The sequence below is a fragment of the Artemia sp. Qi Xiang Cuo genome, chromosome 2 (assembly GCF_049724085.1).
Source record: "Artemia sp. Qi Xiang Cuo chromosome 2, ASM4972408v1, whole genome shotgun sequence".
NCBI classification, from domain to species: domain Eukaryota; kingdom Metazoa; phylum Arthropoda; class Branchiopoda; order Anostraca; family Artemiidae; genus Artemia; species Artemia sp. Qi Xiang Cuo.
This window is the reverse complement of record NC_142795.1, coordinates 77,046,476-77,070,881: the sequence shown is the minus strand read 5'-3', so window position 1 is coordinate 77,070,881 and position 24,406 is coordinate 77,046,476. Positions and strand designations below refer to the sequence as shown.

At 34.8% G+C, this 24,406-nt stretch overlaps 1 protein-coding gene across 3 annotated transcripts in view; it reads right to left on the bottom strand.

Annotated features, from left to right (window-relative positions):
• Men-b (NADP-dependent malic enzyme b, mitochondrial) overlaps nt 1-24,406 on the bottom strand; it is a 270,075-nt gene that overhangs the window by 11,195 nt on the left and 234,474 nt on the right. For all 3 annotated transcript variants that reach the window (XM_089103272.1, XM_089103274.1, XM_089103273.1), the window contains exon 11: nt 2,849-2,972. In XM_089103272.1, the coding sequence (XP_088959398.1) occupies nt 2,849-2,972 (124 nt within the window). The remainder of the gene's footprint in view (nt 1-2,848; nt 2,973-24,406) is intronic.

Sequence of the window (24,406 nt, the reverse complement as noted above, 5' to 3'; positions counted from 1 at the left end):
TTTTTCACACTACACCGTAGAATCTATCACACTAGTATAACCTAAGCATTTACTGTACGTTATGTAATCTTAGGGAGCAAATTTTTTCTGTAGCAACGTAACGACCGTAAGCAACTCTAGGAAGACTAACTTTGCTTAGAATTTCACGTTGTCAGTTTATGTTACGCAATGGGAAAGTGAAAAGCCAATACCAGCAACAAAGTGGAGTTTCTGAATGAGCAATTAGTAAATTTTGAAGATGAATAAGAAATTTTTTCTAGAAAGCCTTTCTTACTTGATAAGAGCTTGAATCTCCATTCCTGATTTTTATTTAGTTTGCTTGTGATGATTGTGATGGTTTTAAATGATGCTTATGCTGGCTTTATGAGTTTTTACGTCAGCCTAGTGTGAAAGGACTTCTTTAAGCGTGACTGATTACACTTAGCATTACGAAACTTAACGAAAACAAAATAGAAAATTACGTAGCTTGTGTGATCGCCACTGTAAGATAAGTTAGCTTCTGGTAATATTAACATGCTTAAAAAAATTATACAAGATAGATCAAAGCTGTTTTTCGAATTAAGGAATACAAACACTTATTTAAGAGGTTTTTGCTCCTTAGTTTTTCGGTTACTTCTTCATTATCAGCAAAACAGAAAGGACGTTGACAAATCACTAACCTTTAAGGCCTTAATGCACTAATATTTTGATCTGCCTTTGTTTCAATCCTTTGTTTCACATAACAAAGGATTGAGTGGGATAAGCACGTCCTTTAGATACTGGAACGCACATATACATTAAAAAAAACATTTACAGTTTTGAAGTTAGATGTGGCTTGGACTTCAGGTGAAATATGGACAAAACGGTAATGATTCCTTCACACCACGCCGTGGAACCATTCACACTAGCATAGCTTAGGACTTCACGTTATGTAATGTAATGTTACGAAGCAAATTTTGCCGTAACGTAAGCATTGCTAAGTAGACTTGAACTCCACTCAGAATTTTACGTTAAGGAAGTCTATGTTACGCTATGGAAAAATCAATATAGCAGCAACAAAATAAAATTATCGGAAGAGGAATTAACAAATGTTGAAAATGAATTAATAAACTATCTGGAAAGCCTTTCAAGCCGGATCAGAGCTTCAATCTCCATTACACACCTTTAATTTTTAAATAGTTTACTTATGTTTTCTGTGATAATTTTAGACGACGATCCTGATGGTTTTGTGAATCTTTACCTCCGGCTAGTGTTAAAGGGCTAGTTTAAGTGTGAAAGGTTTTCCTTAGTGTAACGTAACTTGCCCACTAAAAGTAGAAAATTACAAACCTAGTGTGAAAGCCCCTTATTTCTTTTACAATGCTTATTCAATAGTTAGTCTTGACTACCCAAGCAACATTACTAAGACGACAACTTGATACCTAAGTAAACTAGAAAGGGCGAAGTATGCAAATTTCCAGATCGTTATTTTACAGAGAAAACCTCTCACGTTTACTGTACGTGGTCCGCTATTTGGTCTTAACAAATAATGGACCAAAACTTTGATCTTCGCGAACTCGGAAGTTTGATGAAGTACATAACACATGAATTAGCAAGGGGGGTTACGTTCAAAGTTAAATTGTAATATTACTGTGGACATACGGGGAAATACGGTAAACATAGCAAAACTTTCAAAGTAGTCCTACTTGTTCAAGAATTAGTGTTTGGCTACCCAACTAACTACTTCACAACTTCTCTGCGAATTTTTGGACAAAAAAGTAAATATTATATTTTTTTGGGGAACTTCCCATAGAACTCCCATATACTTTACGCGCCCTTTACAAACTCGTATCAGTTTCCCATACTCTTTACAAATTCTTAATACTCTTTACATATTCTTCCGTACATTCACCTAAATACTTAACATACTGTTTCCAAACACTTATAAATTTCCCATACTCTTGGCAATGCTCTTAATACTCTTTACACACTATTCCATACATACAACTACATACTCTATATACTCTTTACAAATACTTATCAGCAAGGGCGCCCATATGGGGGGCAGAGGGGGCCTCCAGCCCCCCCCCCTGGCTGAATGATGCTGCCTTATATTTTACATTTTCGTTTTGAGATTTCTATTATACAGCGTTGGATGTGCCGAATAGACCAGCTAATCCCCCCCTAAAATTCAGCTTATGGGCGCCAATGCTTATCAGTTTCCCATACTCTTGGCAATACTCTTAATACTCTTTATATAATATTCCATACATACACCTACATACTCTATATACTCTTTACAAACACTTGTCAGTTTTCCACACTCTTCACAATACTCTTTACATACTCTTCCATACCTAATGGAATCCCTATTGGAAACAGATGAGTAAAAACCCTAGCACTTTTACCACTTATAAACTGTACATGGGAGTTGATCCTATGGCATACGACGGACATGGCCAAGGTATGTCCATCTCCTGCATTTCAGAAAGTCAGTAACTAATGGTTGACCGGTTCGTTGGCGAACATATATGTAGATGACCTATTCCTGCCACGATTTGTTCGGAATTCTTCTAAGTTAATGTTTTCAGAGGCTAGGAAGCGTTTCTCCAGTTGGACGTTTAGTTTCCAGCATTAATTTGCGGAAAACGGTATTTCAATTGAAAAAATCGAAAAAAACTTCTCGCCTTTGTTCCATAAATACGTTTTGCACCGCCCTCCTACATTTTGTTGGATTGACATCCCTGGCCAACGTCTCAAATATAAATTAAATATCAGGGTCTTTCCAGCAAATTCTACCATCGGGCTGTACAAACCCGCTTCATACTTATTATTATCAAATTTCAACGGCTTGATATGTTTTTGAAATTTTTGGAATGTGAAAACTTACCTTCTTTATAAACGTGTTCAGCTATGTAGGTCGCAATGCTGAAGGAGCACTCTCGAATGCTTGAAAGAGGGGGGTACAGCCTCCCAACCGACAAATCTTCTTCCGTCACGAGATCAGCTAGAGCCTGAAATTTAAATGTATACAATTATACCATGGTTTACATGTTTTCAAATATATAAATTGTATATTTATATATAATACTATACATTATTACGTATTATATGTAATATATTGTTTTATATATATTATATATTTATTTATACGTTTATATATACGTATATACATAAATTATACCATCGTTGAAATTTAAACAATTATACAAACAATTAAACAAGCATACAAAAAAATAAACGTGTTTATAACATCCATGTTTAAAAATTTATCTTGAAAAATTTCGAAAAGGTGAATTTCCAAGTAGGAGGGCAAATCTGTTTTAGGCTATGGAATCAGCTTGTTTATTTTTTTATTTTTTTTTATTTTTTTGCAAATTTTAAAAACTTTTTCCATGAAACAAGTTCTTCAAAGAAAATTAAAGAGCTCCACTAAACCAAAAATGAGTAGAAAATAAATTTAAATAATCTTCCAAGCGCAAAACTATCACAAATCACCATCAATAAATAAATGAAACCCGAAAACCCACAGAAATGATCATAAATAATCAAGTCAAACTCAAAACAAGCAAAAATTAACATGAGTAGGGCTGACAACCCCCATGCCTTCACAAGACCAGAACATAATATGTATTTTACTAAAAAAAAAAAAAAAAAAAAAAAAATGACTGCAGGTTGTCAGTTTAATATATATATACTGATATTTATTCCTTAAAGTTTTGATAATTTGTTATATATTAAAATGAGAAAAGCAAAAACATTTAAAATGTATTTTGTGTTCAGTAAAATGCAAATTATGCTCGAAAATTTCAAGTAAAGTGAAAATTTCACCTTCATACCATTAGGCATAGTTGTAAAGTAGTCACAGTAGTAGTATTGGTATTACTACTAGTAGTAATAATAGTAATAGCAGAAGTCCTACTAATACCATTTCAACACCTTCATACCATTAGGCATAGTTGTAAAATTAGTCACAGTAGTAGCATTGGTATTACTACTAGTAGTATTAATACTAGTAGCAGAAATAGTACTAACTTAGTGCCTTTTGATCAGTAGAACATCCCTCTCATCAAGTCCTGGAAGTTTCAACTGAATACAATTAGCCATTGCTATGACATTGCTGATATATCCTTTTGATAACCTGTATGTTCATATACTTCTTGAAATTTTCACCTTAATGGTCTTAGCCTTACAAGTAGTTGCAATAGAAGTAGTAGTTGAAGTAGTAGTAGTAGTAAATGTAGCAGTGAGAATAGTATTCAGTAGCGTACACATATTGCCTTGTGGTCCGATGATCTTCCCCTTTAAGCATTCTCTGAAAGTTCCAACTTAATACCCAGCTCAATTCTTGAGATACGCTCTTTTGACAATTTACATTGACGTAGCGTCTTTTGATTTAGTTCAAATTTCCCCACAACATTGTAAATGGAGTAGTATGGAAGTAGTAGTGGTAGCAGTAGCAGCGGTGGAAGCTGTAGCAGCGGTGGAAGCTGTAGCAGCTGTGATAGCATGCAAATATTGCCTTTTTGATCATATCCCTACATTTCCTGAAATTTCTAAATTAATATACTCAGTTATTCCTGAGTTACGCCCTTTTGACAATCCGTATACACGTAACGTGTTTGATTTAGTTCACCACTCTACTCAACATTCTTTAAAAGGCTCACCTGAATGCCTGTCGTCTTTTTGGAAAGTAAAGTTCAAAATACATACCTTCCTTAATAACATTAACTAAAAAAACGTGTTTTCAACGAAAAGTAAGGAGCAACATCAAAACTAAAAACGAACAGAAACTATTACGTATACAAAGGGGATTGCCTTCAACACCTCGTTCTTTACGCTCCAAATATCTATTATGAGCGGAGAGGGGTCTTAAATACGAAAAATTTTTTATAGGGCCATTTTTTTTACGGTTTTTAAGGCGACTTCTTCGAACAAATCTTTTTTACGAGGATGTTCTCTATAGGCACCGGCAAGGGGGCCACGTGATGTCCCCGGGGAAACAAAAAGACATTAAGCAGTGTGTATCAATAGGAAAATAATAAATATTTCCATTTCCATCTCAGGGAAAACCAAGCTCATGGTAGCACTTGACCATCCCCTTCCACACCAGGAAATGCCTTCGAAGCACTCATGATACCACCCCACCTCTCCATCTTTTGTACCGGTTAGCATGAGAATGTAACCTTTTAAGTTACACAGAAAAGATTATCTGCAATAAAAGGGGGCTATCACCCTTCAGCAACCATATTACAGTTTATTCCAAAAATACTCCTGGGGACCAAGGATATTAAAGGTAAATTTCTACACCCCCCCTGCCCCCAAAAACATTTACTTACATATTTATTTGAAGGTTCAAGGAGACTTAGCAAATTCGAGCATAAAAACGTACTTTTTGACTCTTCAAGCACACACACCCTCCATCTCCACAAAGATCTACCGACTCTCCTCCATAACGGCTACTGCCAACTATACACCCCTATATACAATTTTATCAAACTTAGGTAAATAAAAGGTAATCAAACTTAGGTAATTAGCTATGTTGAATGAATCAACTTAGGTAAATAAATCTTTAAAACAAACGTTTATACTGTCAGTTATTTTGTACGGAGTATGCGCATCTTTACGACCGAATTCGTCACGCACTTCATTACTGCCTCTGAAACTCGAAAGCTCACTAGGCTATATAGTTTTTTGATAATTTGTAGATCAATCGGCTATCTTAAACTTTCCACCTGATGGCACTTCGACACCATCTGGGCCAAAAATGTCTTTTCACACCACAAAATGACAGAAAACACTATTGTGCCATGGTACAAACTTTTTGCTACTTGAAAAGGGCACTAGAACTTTCAATTTTCTGTTGAGTGGAATGAAATAATAAAGCAAATAAAAAAATCAACTTTTTAATTCATGGTGGTTAGATTGACGGTTACAATCATGATTTCTTTTCTTTTTCTTTTTTTTTTTGTTTTTAAACTTGATATTAATGGGAAATCGTTTCTTGAAATTTTTTTTTCTGTGGAATTAAATAAAATGTCTGTCAACATAACTAGAACAGGGTCCCCAAACTTTCACACTTTTTTCTATAATTATCCTATTATGCACTGTGCTTCTATAGTTAACATTTTCGGTAAAAAAAAAATTGGAAGCAAGTTTAAATACATTCAACGTTCCCTTCTAGCACAAGCGTAAACACAATTATATACCCTTTTGACTTTACCGAATTCTTTCACGAGTGTGTACGCCTGACATTGCCACTCCAACTAGTTAAAACCAAAAAATTATATTTTAATTAAACTTCTGTTAAAATCCCTTAAAATCAAAAGATTCCGCTCAGGATGAACATATTCTACAATCTTTTCTAGCTAGAACCTCATTTTCATTCTTGTAAAAAGCTTTAATGTCGTCCTATGTTCTGGCCTATGATTTTTGGGATATCTGAGGTTATCAAATTCATAGTATTAGGGTATCCTTCAGGAAAGGGTGAAGGAAGAAACATTTAACATCGAGGAATGGATGAGAAATATTTACCAGTCTGGCGACGTCCCGCTGCTTGCCATTTACATAACTTAAATTTTACAAAATTTTTATAATGTGTACCAATCAATCAATCAATCAATTTGTTCAACCAATAAATTTACGACAAAAACACTTCAATATAGAATTCCCCGTAAGGCTCTATGGCCAGGAAAAAAACAGGAGAAAAACAGAAATGGCACAAATACTAAAAAAAAAAGAGAAAAAAAGTATTTTCAATATAATGCATTTAAACCTTTCAAAGAGTCAACGCACATGCACACACAAAACAAAACAAAGAAGAAAAAAAAAACAATATTTTAAAAACCCAAATAAAAAGCGACTTTAAGACCCCCCCCCTCCCCCCAAAAAAGAAGATGTAGGGCAATCCAATAAATTAAACCAAATTCAAAATATATATTTGAAACCAAGCCACAAAAAATATTAGACAAGCTCAATACCCCTCACAACAAACGTTTCTAACCCAGGCTGCTCACCCCCAAATAATAATAAAATTTAAAAAAAAATATTTAAACATAAAACATCAAGACATTAAAAAATTTTTTTGAAAATTCTTTTGAAACTACCAAACGAGTGACATTCTTGAGCTGACTCAGGTAGGTTGTTCCAAACGATATGACAAGCAGTTAATGGATTGAAGTCAAATCTAACCGATGGAGTAAATAAAATATTAATATTCCTTGAATTGCAAAGATGATGTGAAGACCTATCAGTGACGAAAGAAGGAGTTGTTTGAAGGGCTGTGGGAACATCACCATGAATTTGATGAAAAGTGAAAGACGCGCACGAAAGAATGTAGAGAGACTGCAAATCAAGTAATGGGCTAGTTGGGTTAGTTGTAGAACAATATTTCCTGTATAAGCCTTCTTGCCTTATCATATAACTTAGAAAGTGGTTTCAAACAAGAAGAGAAAGTTGACATCCATATTGTAGGGCAATAAGAGACGTAGGAGTGAACTAAGCAATGGAACAGAATTTTAAAAACTGATCCAGGAAAAATGTGTTTTAGCTTCCTCAAAATTCCAAGACTCCTTGAGATCTTCATATTAATTAGTCCAATATGATGCTTGAATCAAAGGTTTTCATCGAGAAGAATACCGAGAAATCGGACATATCGATCCTTAGGTCTACTGCGAGAGCCCCTTGAAAGCTGGATATTAGTTAACTCAGGGCACGCTAGAGAAATACGGGGAAAAAATTAAAAAACTTGACTTAGCAACATTTAGTGCTAGGCAATTTGCACCAACCCAAAAAGCGACTTTCTCAAAAAGTTCAACTAATTTGGAAAGTATATCAGACTCAGTTCCTAATTCAGTACCAATGGTACTATCATCAGTGAAAGTAACGAGAGTGTCAACATCCTGTGAAAACGATGTATTTTTAGCATTGAAAGATTCAGGATGACATAGGCGACAGCAAACTGTAGACTTCTTATTCTTAACCATAACTATAAGGTCATTAAAATAAATCAAAAACAGAAACAGACCAAGAACAGAGCCTTGAAGAGCACCAAACTCAACTTCCGATGAAAACCGGGAAAGGGAATCTACGGAGATAGTTCTAACTGACAAATAGGAATCAAACCAAGCATGAGCCTGTCCTCTTACACCATTGTGTGATAGCTTATACAGCAGAATCAAACCAGAGTCAAGCGAAAGAGTCAAAAGCCTTACGGACATCTAGGAATATAGCAGCAGAAACCAAACCAGAGTCAAGCGCGGTGTGGAGAAAATTTAAAAGAGTTACACACGCATGCTCCGTAAAATGTTTAGCTCGGAAGCCAAACTGAAAATCATGTAGAAAAGCAAGTAGACGGGAAAGCAGGGTCTTTTCAAAAATTTTGCTAAAAACAGACAACAAAGATATAGGACGATAATTGGCTGGATAATTTTTTCGTCCACCTTTATATAAAACAATTATTCTAGCTCGCTTAAGAGAACTGGGGAAAATCCCATTTTCAAAAGAAAGATTTTTAAGTTTTGTCAATGGAGAAATAATTGAAGGAAGAATGAACTTAACTACCATAGTTGGAATACAGTCAGGGCCAGACGATGAAGAACCCTTCAAGCTATTGACAATCCTGGATACATCAACATCAGAAGCAAGATAAGATTTGTAATCTGGTTGTGACTGTGAAAACCTGACTGAAGAAGCAGTGGTTTTCCCAATATTAGCAAAATATGATGTAAATGCTTCTTGAACAGATGGAATACCCTCAACAACCCCATCACCAACTACAAGACTTGGAGGGATAGAAGGAGCAGGAGAAGAACGAAACCTTACTTATCGTTAGGAATATTCCAACCCTCTACCACCATAATAGTATTTCATCACTGGCAATAGCATCTTAAAACTCTCAATCATACCTAGCATTTTTTTTCGCAAAGACAAGTTTTACCCAAAAAGGAATATACGGTCTCTCAATATTTTACTTTTATCGATGAAAAAAGCTTAAAATAGCGGCCGTCCCTTGACCCTAAAACTGAGATGCTTATACTCTACCATCTTGGCTAACCAAAGTGAGGTAACCATACTTACCGTTATGAGTATTTCAACCTCCTTACCATTAATAATATCTTAACATTTATAATACTACCTGATACGTATCGATTTTTTTTCTGCAAAGACAACTTTTACCCAAAAAGGAATATACGGTCTCAAAATATTTTGCTTTCACCGATGAAAAAAAAGGAGTCTAAAATAGTGGCCGTCCCTTGACCCTAAAACTGAGATGCTTATGCTCAACCATCTGAGCTAACCAAACTGAGTTAACCATACTTACAGTTATGTAAGTCTCAACATCAATGCACCTAATATTATCTAGATATTTGTAATATTATCTCAACACTCTCAATCATACCTATCGATTTTTTTCCCGCAAAGATAACTTTACGCAAAAAAGAATATATTGTTTCTTAATATTCTCAATATTAAGATGCTTATTCTCTATTATCTGAGCCAACCAAACTCTCTTTTTTTTACACATTTCGTGTATTAATATATACAAGTAAATGGATTTTACATAAGCGTTTTTAAAAAAAATATTGATATTACCAAACACGTAGTTATATGCAGTACATCTCGATCTATATCTTAAGATATTTCTTTCTTAAATATTTCGATGTGTACCAAAATATCCTAATACTAACTAAAATAGATGGTCATATATTGGTTTACTAATGCCTCTCAGTTGCAATTTCTATCGATACCTAACTATTAGAAAAAGATTAGGATCCATATGGAACCTTAGAACAGCATGCTTTGACAGAATTAGAGCATCAACTGTGATACTGGAGAGAAAAATTAAAAATAAACTCAGATCTGGAGGGGGCCAAATGATCATGGATTGTCTCAGCAGAAATAAGTTTGAGCTGAAGGATACAAAAGATCTCTTGAAACAGATCTTCAGAGAGATATCAATTATCCTTGTCACAAACATACGGTGATATCTTCTTGGGATATTACTTTCTTTCTAGTAAAAGTGTGAGTAACACAAAAAACTCTTTGGATTTGATAAGCATAACGGACTCACGGAACAGGAAACGGGAAACGTATAGCGGAAAAGGGATAAGTATATATTGTTCCTCAGAGAACTTCTTCGTATGCAGAATTGTAACTTGACTTCGGAATTTCACACATACCAGTAATATAATATAATTACTAGTTAAAAAGCGGCAATAACAGTAATACCAGAACATATATTTACAACAATTAAAATTTAACTTTTTTTAATTCCAGCAGCCAAGAACTGATCAGAAACCTAAGAAAGACTAAAAAACCACGACAAATTAATTAAAACATAGTTTTTAATAAAAATTAAATTAAAGGCAGAAAAATAGGCTACGACAAGCTGAAATTTGGCGTTATTAGGCTAGATCAAAGAGCTCTTTAAAAATTTATGACAAAAAGGTTGTCAATTATCTTTATTAAAAAAAAAAAAAAAATACGGCAGTCTTCTTGGCATATCGCTTCCTTCCTACAGACGATAAATGAGAATGTAAAATAAGGCAGGACTATATATTTTATTTGCAGCTAATAAATTGGTTAAATTTAAGCTGACTGGTTTTAAATAATAAATTGTTTACTTTTTTATGCAGAGAATCTGAGGACAGAAACGCGTAAAGCTAGCAAGAAGAGAGCCAAATGCCAAATTCTGTGTTTTTTTTGTTTGGTTTTTTCAGAGACATGCTTACATTCATTTTTTACGATTTTTCTTGAGGGAGACAATGGGTTTTCTAGCAGGCATTTTTAACTTCTGTCACCATCATAGATGACACCCATCTGCTGAGTCCTATTCGATGACGTTCTGAGGGTTTTCGGTTTTATCTCACTGTTAACAAGGTTTTATATAATTGTTTATATAAGCGAAGGGTGTTTGATAGTATTTACTTTTGCTGAAAAGACAAGGACTCATACGCATTTTATAAGATTTCACGGAATAGGGTTACTCACCTTCCCCTACAAATCTGCTCATAGTACACCCATGGAGCGAATTATTTGTATAGATAATATATAAATAATACAACAAACAAGGATTACTGTAGTGTTGGAAAGCTGTCAAATAAACATGCCGACTTCAACCTCGTTAATAGCTTTGGATCTTATTGGGGCCAGGACCGCCACTTTTTGGCATTTTTCCGAAGGTCTTAGAACTTCCGTTGAGAGCTATGGATCTTGGCAAAAGTGTATTTACGAGCATATTAAATGTTACCCTCAAAAAACATCTTAGTATTTGATATTCTGATATCTTTTGTCAAAACCTTAGCATTTTGGCATGTGAATCTGGGACATTGCTAAATTCCCGGAGACAGCCCTTAGAAGGCTTGAAGTATTAGACTATCACATTTTTTCTCTTTATTTAATTTTATGGTTTCACATTACTAAAAACCATCTTGCGAGCTTGGGCATGCAAATTTGGGTGTAAATACTTGAATTTAAAAGGAAAAAGTAAACATTTTATTAGTTTAGTAAGAACGATAGTGGAATACAGAAGAGGGCTAACAAAAAGCAGATTTAGCTATAAAAATGATAAAGGATATCACTGTTGCATTCGGGTGATGCGCCCTTATTTGACCTTTGGCTCATGGTTGAAAGCCATTGAAAGGTATCCCAATGAAGTCCCTTAAAATACATCTTTATTATACTTTGTCCTCAAAAAGCATATTAGAATAGATATTATTTTTATTTAACGTCATGGGATTCGTTCACAAAACATTGGTATATACGGCAAGATAGTGCAATATACAAGAGAGCCAACAAACAGTAGATTTAGCCCTAAAAATGATGAAAAATAACACTGCTGCACCTGAATGAAGTAGGCTACTCTTATTTGACCTATGGCTCATGGTTCACAGCCACGGAAAGGTAATACTCTTCAATAATATCCTAATCATAAGGAGAAAAAAGAATGATTTAAGATGAATGTTTGGTGAAAATTTATCCAAGAATGCATACAAAGCAAAGGGACCCTGTAAAACAAACTTTATGGCTACCTCCAACAGGTAAACAGACTCCTCACCCTAACCCCCCTCCTAGAATACTTCCACTCCACCCAAAAGATAATATGAACATACAGGGAACATACATTGTCAGAGTTCAAGGAGTGAAGAGCTAAACAAGTTTTCAATTGAATCGGATGTAGTTCTTGCTGAAATTTGTTGAACTTGTATAAGCAACTAAGCACATATTACAAGCGTGAGTACTTTGGGGTGGAATATTGGAACATTTAGTAGTTGAAGTTTGTTAAGTGTAGTGCGCCCCCCCCCCTTCGTATCTGTAGATTGTATAATGGCAAAATACAAAGAGTTCGATCTTGTCCTAGCTTCTTTTAAGGGATACCCCTTATGGCCATCAGTAGTTATTAAAACCACCAAAGACCATAAAAATCAAGCTAGATACCTAGTCTTTTGCTACGGTACCCACTCTGAGCATTTTATAGCTGAAGCTCATGTCCGCAACTGGAATGAGCACTTTAAAGAAGCCTGTACAAGAACAGATAAAGATGTAAATAAGGCTTTTGAAGAGCCGCGCCTATTCTCTGATATTTTCAAGACTAAGAGTAAAACCTACTTGTCTCTACCCAAAAAAACTAAAGTAAAATCCAGCCTAGCGCCGTCAACTCCGACTTCAGCAGCAGCATCAACTTTAAAGGAAATAATAAATGAAACTCAAGAGGAACTAATCAACACTAAGTCCAACTTAATGAATGACATTTCTCGTGTCGTATCAGACACAATGAAAGATCGCCGAGCTTCCGAAATTATCAGTGAAGATATTGTGAACGAAGTTTATAATTCTATTTCCCTTGAATATAATGCTAAATTTGAAAAAATTGAATCAACCCTTCAAAGACTTTATAAAGCTGTGAACTTGCTTGAAAATAAAATTTCTATAATAGAGGACAGGGTTGACCAACTTGAGCAGGATACCTTACTTGCCACCCTAATTTTCTACGGTGTGAAACCAAACCCCAATGTGGAATTGATGGATAATCTTATTGAAGTGATAACAAAAATAATGGGCTTGCAAGATTTCAAAAAAATGGACCTCTAAAAGGCTAATCGGTTCCGTCAGCCTGCTACTCAAACTGAGAATGTGAAAATTGCCCCCATCCTGGTAAAATTTTCAAACTTGGATATTGCTCGAAAAGTGTTTGCAGCAAAAAGTAAGTTGGTTAAGTCAGGTGTATTTGTGTCTGAAAACCTAACTAAAAAGCGTCGCGATCTATTAAACGTGGCTCGCAGCTCCTTTGGTCCAAGAAGTGTTTGGTCTGATCATGGACAAGTTCTAGCCAAAGTTCCGGGTGAAACTCGTATACGTAAAATTAACTATTCGCATGAATGCATTAGTATGTGACTTGTTAGTATTTTTCTTATTTTGTAAATGCCTTCCACAGTTCATTGATTTTCATTTATTTACTTTATTTTTTCATTTTTGTTTCTCTTTCAGTGCTAATGGTTCATTCCGATAATACCTGCTGTCCAATTAGTTATTTGATTGTTTGTAATCCTTTGACAGGTTTTTCTTTTGCAATTGATTTAAGTAAAGATTTCTTTTTGGTTCATCTGGTGACTTTAATAGACTCCAAGTAAAACCTGTTTTTGTGAATTTTTTAAGCCATGAGAGTCGGCTTTGGAGTTTGAATATAATCCTTTCGATGTAATTAGTATTGTAAATAATTATGTGGGTCAGGCTAATCAAAGTCCGATTAATATAAACCCTATTTGTTATAGTAAATATGTTTCGGATTTGGGGGGGAGAGGAGGTTACCAAAGGAAATTATTCTTTGACAGCATTTAAGTTTAACATTCAGGGTCTCTCCTCGTCAATTGATAATTTAAGACAAATTGTTTCTGATGGAGAGCCTGATGTTGTGGGTTTATGTGAGACGTGTTTAATTAATTTTTTAATATACATAGATGGTTAGGAGCTAGGTTAAGTTGGGTCAGGTATTTATTATAATGCGTTGTGCGTGGCCTGCTTTACATAATTATTTATCGTAGTTTTCATAATTTTGTTTCGAAAGTATTATATTATCACCATGTTTTGGTATACATCATTAGGATTAACGTAAGTTCTATTTTTGGGTGTGTTTCTTTGAATTGACAAGTGCCGAGTTTTCATGATTCTTATCAATTTTTTATATGCAGTGAATTCAGTTAAAAAAGGTGTCTAGCCAGGTAAAGAATCTTCATTTATCGATGTAACCATACACAATATGTATGCAAGATATTTATGCATTTGTGGCCAAAAATTTCAGTGGTCCATTTGTACATCGTAAATAATTTCTTTGACTACATTGCATTTCCAGCTATATTTAAAATGACAAGAAAGTATAAAAACGAGTAAAACTTTTGACAATAAACAGTCATTTGATTTTAAGTATATTTATAAATGCATTACCAACACCAGAAAACAACAGAGAATAGTGATATTGAATAACAATCTACGTTTGAATCTAACTCCACCAATTATCTTTTCGAAAAGAGTTTCAGGACTTTGTGCGTATTTATGGGTGCATGTGTGTATGCTCCGTAATGCTCCTAAGGAATAAATACAAAAAAGGTCTTGGGGCTTAGTGTCCTTCTTTACTCCTTGTATATGGTCAGATTTTAATCCTCTAATGGCGTGTCATATTGTTTGGAATAAGTTGCCTGAATCAGCTCGAGGGTGCCACTCATTCGGTTTGTTTAAAAAAAAAAAAAGGAAAAAAAAAAAAGAAAAAATGTTAAAATTTTTTGGCTTCGTAGATGTTATTTTTATTTATGTTTTTTTTTTTTTTTTTTTTTTTTTTTTTTTTTTTTTTTTTTTTTAGTCTGTTTAATCTAATTAATTAATTTAGCTTATTTATTCTATTTTTTCTATAGTTTTCATTGTATCTATACTTTCTTTTCTTCTCCTTTGTATGTGAGTAAGTGTTTTGTTTTTCATTTTTGAGTAAGCATTTCATGTCTTCCCCCTTTGTACAGGCCAATGAGCCTTTGGGGGAATAATAGCATGTAATATTGTATGTGTATATATAATGAAGAATAAAACTTATCTTATCTTATCTTATCTTAAACAGACTCCTCCCCCTAACCACCTTCCTAGAATACTTCCACTCCACCCAAAAGATAATATGAACATACATGGTGTCCCTAAGAGAATTTTAAGCATAAGACACAATTTTCGGAAAGTGTCAGACCCACCATGTTCCTCTTAGAAAACCAAATCATGATTCCGAATAGTTTAGGACAGCTTCACCAGGCTCTCTAAGCCAAATTTCTACCAAATGAACACTAATTATATAGCTTTGATTTATTAAAAGGTAACTGAAAAACATAGCAAACAGGAAAACACTTGATTTGATTCTTTTTATAAAGAACTACAAGGTAAAAACCAAGTTTTTTTCAATTAAATTTCAAAGGGTAATTTTCGACACTGTTTCAATTCCCTAATTTAACCTGCTGAAGCTCCAGGAAATTGGGCTCAAGAGGACACTAAAAAGGACGTTTTTAGTGATTTCCTAATAATATTATCTCCATAGAAATCCCTTTAGTGAATTCCCAAGTTCAACAGACCGATTTCGAAGATGCTTAAGCATTGTCAAAGTAATTTCAAAACGCAGATGGAAACTGAATTCATTTCGGAGATCATTCAAAAAGTTTTTTTTTTCAAAAGTTGTGCTCATTGAGATGAGAAACCCAGGTTTAAATCTAGTAAAATAGTAAATTTGAATTTTGTTTATTTTCGTTAAATAGAGTTTTGGCGTTTACTCCTCCGGCTGGCTGGTCTCCAATCACTTTCGACTTATAAAAAAGAAATAGAATTCAATTTCTAATCGAATGAGCATACTCCGAAGTTTTTACGACCACGAGGCAGAGGTAGGGATGAGAAAGGGGAAGTTTCCCTCCTGTACGGAATACATTCTGCTCATTACGGGCTTAATGCTATTCTTTAGTTTCATAATAAAAGCGTAGAAGAGAAATATTCCAAGAAATCAAGAGGGATTAAATATCAATTTACATTTTTGATGCGGTTTCAAAAGTTTTTTCTACCCCTCCCCCCCCCCCGAAAAAACAAACTGAAGTCGTTGATACGGCCCTGGGGATTATACATCAATTTCTACCTCCACCCTCTTCTTGTCTTTTATCTATTCTGTATTTATCTGAAAGCTCCATGAGAGTTGAGACGTTTTGGCATTAAAATGCACCCTCTGAGGTATCTCCTCCCTCCCTAACTAGCCGAAATATTTTTAAGGTCTAAACGAGTTTCACTGTCTTTAGGTAAATTCCCTGTTGTTTTACAATTTCAAACATTTCCATATATGGGCTTTAAACCTCTACAATGGGGGCCTCTTATTGTTTTGTAGTTAGGGAGGGAGGGTGGAAGATGCCTCAAAGGGTGCATTTTGATGCAAAAAGATCCCAACACTCATTGAGTCTTCAGAAAAATACAGAATTCGTTCTAAGGGAGAGATGGAAGTAGAAATTGATGTATAATCCCCAAGGTCGTATCCAGGATTTTTGTTTAGGGGTTATTTTTTTCGGGGGGACAAAAAAAAACTTGAAAAACGCCTCAAAAATATGAATTTGATATTTAATCCCTCTTGATTTCAGGGAACATTTCTGGTCTACGCTGTTATTATGAAAAAAAAACGTAACATTAAACTTCAAAATGAACAGAATTTATTCCGTATAGGAGGAGAACTGCCCCTTCCTCATTCCCACCTCCACCTCATAGTCACAGAAACTTCAGAGGGCGCTCATTACGTCAAAAATCGGGAGTTCTAGTCTTTTTTTTATAATTTCAAAGTGATTGAAGACCAACCAGCCACGGGGAGTATTTTTCTCGGGGGGGGGGGGGGTTTCGCGGGGGAGGGGTAAACGCCGGCTCCCCGTTAAATATACTACTTAATCATACACTAAAATTTACTATATTCAACAGGTTATGTTTATTTGCTTTCTTGCCAATCTATTTTTGATGTCACAAACGCACTACAACAGTCCAAATTAGATAGACAGACCGAGCTTAACAGATATTAAATAAAAAAACAAGTTTTTTTAACTGAAAGTAAGGAACGACGCTAAAACTTAAAACAAACAGAAATTATTCCGTATATGATAGGGGCTGTCCCCTCCTCAACGCCTCGCTCTTTACGCTAAAGTTTTTCATTGTTTAAAACAAAAATAGAGTTGTAAGAAAGTCAAACTTTAGCACAAAGAGCGAGGAGTTGAGGAGGGGACAGCCCCTTTCATATACGGAATAATTTCTGTTCGTTTTAAACTTTAATGTCGTTCCTTACTTTCATTTAAAAAAACTCGTTTTTTTTATTTAATTTTTGAACGTTTTTAACTAAGTAATTGTTTTTATATTTAATAACCGTACAATAAATAAAAAAAAAAATTTGAATATCGATTTTGAATTTATTTGTTTTTTTCGAAAGTTTTTTAATTTTATTTACGAACGTTTGAATTAGTAATGAATATCCTTTACTTACGAATCAACTTACGCAAGGAACCTCTATATTCTTAGATTTTTAATACGTATATTAGAGGGTTCGTCCCCTAGTCAATACCTTGCTCTTTAAGCTAAAGTTTGAGTTTTGTTCCAACTCTTTAAAAATGACCCCTTAATCACAAATGCCGTTAATTAGAATAAATAGCTCTTATAAAGTACTAAATAACCTTTGGCTTAAAGAGCGAGGTATTGACTAGGGTATGAACCCAATCATATACGCAATGTTTTCTGTCGTTTTAAGTTTTGATGTTGCTCCTTACTTTCAGTTAAAAAACTTATTTTTTTATATATATAATTTCTGATCTTTATTTAAATAATACTGGGAAATCCAGCGCCCCCTTCATAGCAATGTCCCTTCTTCCATGAAAACTTCCTTCATTTTAAGATCCTCCCACATAACCCCCGACCCAATCTCCCCCACAACCAGAAAAAAAATCCCCACTGAAAACGTCTGTGTGACTTCCAACAATCAATACTATGTTTTAACATTGGATAAAGCTTACAACTTTCAACCCTCCCCCCTGGGACTTTGTCGGATTGAGTTTTCCTGAAAGACATAGTTATGACATTTTTGGCAATACTGAACAAAACGGCAGTCTCAAAATTTCGATCGGGTGATTTTGGGAAAAAAATGGGCGGGGAAGGGGGCCTAGTTGCCCTCCAATGTTTTTGTTCACTTAAAAAGGGTACTAGAAATTTTAATTTTCGTTCGAATAAGCCGTCTTCCGATATTCTGTGACTAATGGGTCAATACTATCACCCCTGTAAAAAATAAACAAAAAAAAAAAAAAATAAACACGCATCCGTGATCTTTCTTATGGCAAAAAATTCAAAATTCCATATTTTTGTAGATATGAGCTTGAAACCTCCGCAGCAGGGTTCTCTGATACGATGAATATGATGGTGTGATTTTCATTAACGTTCTATACCTTTTAGGGGGTCTTTCCTCCTTTTTTCGAAAATCAGCCAAATTTTCTCAGGCGCGTAACTTTTGATAGGTAGGACTAAACTTGATGAAACTTATATATTTGAAATCAGCATTAAAATCTGATTCTTTTGATGTATCTATTGGTATCTATATATTGGTATTGGTATATATTGGATGTATCTATCGCTCCTTACTTACAGTTCGTTACCACGAACTGTTTGATATTTTCAAGATACTTGAGAATTGTCAGAGCAATTTTCAAGCGTTATTTAAAATAAATGAAAAATAAATTTGTTCTAAAGATAGCATTTGTTTTTCTAATAGTTTGAATCACTGAGACAGAAAATCTAGGATTAAATCCAGTAAGATAGCAAACTTGTACAGTAATAGGGTTTAAGAGTTTTGGATTTAAGGTATATCTTAGAAACTAAACCTCTTCAATACTTTTGTTCAGATTTTCTGGGTGAATTAAAGCATATTTAAAAAAAGGCGAAACATCTGTTTGAGATTACGATTAAGGTATTCTTAAAAGGCAGGGAAATAAATCAAAATCTCAATGTTCAAATCCACTCCTGCCAAATATTTCTACCATTTCCGCATTTCCAATAAAAGTTGTTTTATCCTTAAAGGATCCGTTCAATGTTAATACATAATAACACCGGACCATGAAGACCAATCAGCCATGGGGGTATTTTTCGCGGGGGGGGGGGTATATTCCGGAGGAGGGGTAAAAACCCCTCCCCGTTAAATATACTACTTAATCATACACTAATCAGTTCTTGTTTGGCATCTGACCTGTAAACATCTGTTTTGTTTTTAAGCCGGATTAAGTTTAGAATAAATTACAGTGGACAGTTTCGCAATAAGTGAATTAATTCGTTTCGCTGTATTCACATTTTGTGAAAAGAAAAAGGACTTGCTGTGGCTTAGTTATTTTGTTAATAATTGGATGCTATGCTGTTTTGGAAGTCATAAAACGGTGGAAAAAAAATGTCGCTGACCTTTATGGTCCACTGGGCCACCCTGCAAGAGCAGTGATTGTCAACACCTTCCGTGGGCCTGCCCACTACAAAATAATTCTCATTTTGGTTCTTCATTTTTAATTTTGGTTTTTCTTTCTCACACTAATCATGACGTCTTTCAAGCAATTCGATCTTGCACTGGCGAAATTTGCAGGCTATCCATTGTGGCCTGTACGAATTGTGAAGATTACGAAAAATGATGCGAACTAACTATTTTATCTTTTGTAAAGGGGATCATAACGAGCAAATTGTTTCTGAGAATAATCTTGTATCGTACAAGGATAATGTTCAAGAGGCTTCTACTAAAACTGCAAATAGTGTGAAACAACCTTTTGAGGAACTTGAGCATTTTCCCGACATTTACAGGTCTATTTCAAAAGCGTTTGCGGCACTAAAAGTACCGGATCAAGCTGCCGTACTGCCTGGTTCACAGTCTGCTTTATTTGCACGAATTTCCGCTACAGAACAGGAGCTAGAGAAAACTAGGGAATCTATAGTTAGAGAGATAACTCGTTAGGTTTCTGCCAAGTGTTGCTCGAGTGCAAAATCTGGTCTTAAAGATACAGCTGAGACTATAATTAGCGAGTGATATAAGTCTGTGTCACTAGAACTCAACCCCATATTAGACCGTATCGAGCGTGAGTTGAAAATGTATAGAATGCAAACCCGTAATCTGGATAATCGAATTGAAAAAATCGAAGTCAAGCTAGACTTTTTTGATAAAGAAAATATATTGGACAGTCTTGTTTTAAACGGTCTGAAGCAAAAGCCAGGAGTTGACCTTAAAACGACTATGCTCAGTGTCCTTTCGACACGGATGGGTGTTACTGGTATATCTTCTGGTGAATTATCAAGTGTTTTCCGGTTTAGAATGAATGGGCCTCATACCACCAGTGACAAAGTTGCCCCAGTTTTAGTGCGATTTGTTAGTAAAGAAGTTGCTCGAAAAGTGTTCTTACAGAAGTCTAAACTAGCTGGGTCTGGAATCTTTGTGTCGGAATCCCTTACAAAGCGACGTCGCGACCTGCTAAATGCCGCAAGGGATCGCTTTGATGTTAAAACTGTATGGACCGACCGGGGCAACATACTAGTGAAGCTACCTGGTGAATCGTCTGCCCGGAAAATAAGATCCCTTGCTGAATGCGTTTGAATTCGTATTTGTGTTGTTTTCTGTCGTTTTTTCTTCTCTGTACAGCTTTGTTGCCTTTTTTCTTTCTCTTTCTTTTTCGCGATATTTTAAATTCTTATTATTATTAGCATAAACTGTTTTTGTCTCCCGTTTATTTTATTCTTGCTTTTCCTTTTCTTTTGAGGGATCCGTTTTGTTTCGTTTTTGGTTTTAGTCTTTCTATTATTATTTTCAAAAAAAATGTCTTTGTCTCCTATTTTTTATTTATTACTTTTTTTTTCTTTTTTTTTATTTAGAGATATATGTTATATGTTTATTTATTTACTTTCGTTAGTTCTTCACTTAATGATTTAATGAACCGACCTTTTCGTCTAGACGAGGTTTTATTGGCACCAATGGCAAGAGATGCAGAACCGTGTATGAACCAAGTTAGATTTCAACCGTTAAAAAATAGTGCTTATGTCCAAAGATACAAGTTAGACCCAGGGGAAGCTGATTCGTTGTGTATATGTGCCTGTAATTGTCACCTCACTACTGGTTATGAAGATGTGTTGCAATTTCTTTCTGATTCTCAGGGAAAAATTAGTTTTATTGGTATATCTGAAAGTTTTTTTAGTCAGGAACACTCTTTCTCGCTGTATTCTTTTCCAGATTATAATTTGGAGGCTAAAAACCGGACTTCACTTCACAGAGGGGGAATTGCGTTTTTGATTTCAAAGTCATTGACATACCAAGTAAGAAATGATATTGATGTTTGGATAGAGGGTAAGTTTGAAAGTTTTAGTATTGATTTAAATTTGGGTAGTAGTAAATTTTTGATTAGTATTGTGTATAAGCCACCGAGCGCAATCTGGGAAGATTTTGAGCATGGATTTGACCAACTTAAGCTTGCAGTGTCTCGGACAGGTTTAGAGTTTATTTGTATGGGTGATTTTAAATTCGATCTGCTATCATTAACTGGAGTGAATCTTAATTTTTTTTAATTTGATGGTTGCTAATGATCTTTTTCCCCTATCTAATATTCCAACATGGGTTACGAGTCATTCAGCTACTCTCATTTACAATATTTTTGTTGGTTCTAAATACCTAGACCGTAGTTATGCTGATGTGGTTTTGTACCCTTGTTCTGACCATTTTCCAGTTCCCGGATCGGTACTTTGTGTCCGCATAGAAAGAAAGGAAAGAAAAAAAAGTGAAGACTCGATCGTTAAAAAAAGAGAACTTACAAAGGTATGGTGATGAGTTAAGCAGCACTGATCTTAGCGAGATTTTGGAGATAAAAGATGACGCTTCTGGGGCATTTGATTGCATGATGGGGATCATACAGCCAATTCATGACAAGACTTGCCCAGTTAAATTTGTGAAACCGCATAAGGATCAACCCAGGAAGCCTTGGATAATTACAGAAATTCTTGAAGCGTCAGATTTAAGAAATCAAGTGTATGTAGATTATTTAAATAGTAGGTGTGTCAAGAAATTGGAAGAGTTTAAAATAATACGCAATAAAGTGAACTCAATGAGAAGGAAAGCCAAAAAAGAATATTTTGCTAACCAACTGAGTGTAAATAAGGATAACGCGAGAGGAACTTGGAAGGTTATAAATGACATATTGGGAAAGAAGAAAGAAGCTCCCCCCAATTCGCTGCTGATTTAAGGAGAAGCAGTGAGTGATGAAACGATTATTATTAATAAATTTGCTGAGTTCTTCTCAAGTATTGGTCAAAATGTGCAGGCGGAAGGGTTAGTGAATTTTAATAATGATTCCTTGGAGGACGAATTTTTGGATGAAAGAGGAATTAGAAATGAAATTGAATTTCAACCATGTACTCGAGATGAAATTCTGAAGGTTGTGAAAACAATCAAATCTAATTCAGCAGGGACAGATGGAATTCATTTGAGGGTTTTTAAATCAGTGATGTGTTATTTAATACCATGTCTCGTCCACATAATCAATCTTTCCCTGGAAACTGGGGTATTCCCCGATGCGCTTAAAAGGGCAAAAGTCATCCCTCTCCAGAAAGGTGGGTCTAAACTAGATATCGAAAATTATAGACCTATATCAATCCTTCCCCTGTTTTCAAAAATATTTGAAAAATTGTGCATAAAAGGCTATATGATTACCTTACGAAAACAGGGATGTTAAGTGAAACTCAGTTCGGCTTTAGGAAAGGTCACTCGATGTCGGACGCCGTGCATTCTCTTTGTGATATTGAAAATAGATGCTTTGAACGTGGTGAAATCCCTTTGACTGTTTTTATTGATTTTAGAAAGGCGTTTGATACAGTAGATTTTAAAATTTTACTCAAACGTCTACAGTCCCTTGGAGTTCGTGGTAATTATCTGAAATGGTTTGATAGTTTTTTAAGTGGAAGATCTATTCAAGTTGTTTTAAATGATGCATTTTCTTCTCCCTATCAAGTGAAGTGTGGTGTACCTCAGGGATCTGTCTCGGGACTACTTCTGTACCTTGTGTATGTTGATTCAATGAGTTTTTACTTACCGGAGTGTTTTATCACGACTTTTGTGGATGATACTGCTTTAACTATGTCTAGTCGAATGATTGATGATCTATTATTGAAAGTAAATAGGGTTTTAAAGTCATTTTATGTATTTACAAGTTTCAGCCTTTGGTCAGTGAATGTTAAAAAAACTAATTTTATGATTTTTAGGAGAGTTGGTAAGCCTCCGAGTGTTGATGGAGACATATTTTTTAATGGTAAGCCTTTGTCACAGGTGCATGAGGTGTGTTATTTGGGCTTCCAGCTTGATTGTAATTTGTCTTGGAAGCACCATAGTGATCTTGTTGCAGCTAAAGTGGCTAGAGGTCTGGGAATTTTGCGTCGTTTGAAGCATTTTTTACCATTATCGGTTCTTTTATTATTGTATCATAGTATTGTTGCGCCTTATATGTCTTATGGTTGTGTCATTTGGTCTAGCAATTTTTATACAAGTTTCAAAAGAGTGCAAATTTTACAAAATAAAACAGTACGTCTTCTTGGGAATTATATAGAAAATGTGAATGATACCGCGTCATGTTTTAAAAAATTAAGAGTGCTTAACATTGGTCAGATTGGCGATTACCAAGCTGCTATTTTTGCCTATAGATGTTGGAATGATGTATGTCCTCCAGTTTTTACAAATTTTTTTCGCGTAAATAGTTCACTCCACAGGTATGCGACTAGAGAGGCGGAAAATTTTGCACCACACGTGCAGGTTTCGGGATTCGGTATTTGGCTCCGGCTATTTGGAATGATATCCCAGTTGGCGTTCGGGAAGCTGAACACATTGGGTCGTTTAAAGTAAAAATAAAAAAACATTTATTGGGAGAGGGGAGGTAATTTATTATTATTGTCATCATTAATGTCCTAATTTTTTTTTCTTTTCTTCATAGTTTTTGGTATTATTGTTTAAATTGAGAGGTGTTCAGGTCTTTTTTCAGGTCTTTTTTTTTTTTTGAGAATTAGAATTTTGAGAGGTTGAGAATTAGAGGATTGCAGCCGTCTTTCATCAGGCTTTTTGAGCCTTCCCCGGGCGGTTGCTTGTATATAGTTTATTTTGTAATTAGTAGTAAATAAAGCAAGTCAAGTTAAGTATGAGGAGAGTTACAAAAAAAACAAAAAAAATTAAAAACCACAACCCCATACAAAAAAAAACTTTGCTATAAGAGAATGAGATCTGAAAAATGAAAAATGGCTTATAATCAAGACAGCTCAAATACTTCCAGGCCTAAATAAACGGTATCTAGACTACGAACTAAAGTGGCTCCAGTGTTTGTAAAAAATTAATTAAAAAAAAAAAAAAAAAAGTTTTTATTTGCAGAAGAAAAGAGAA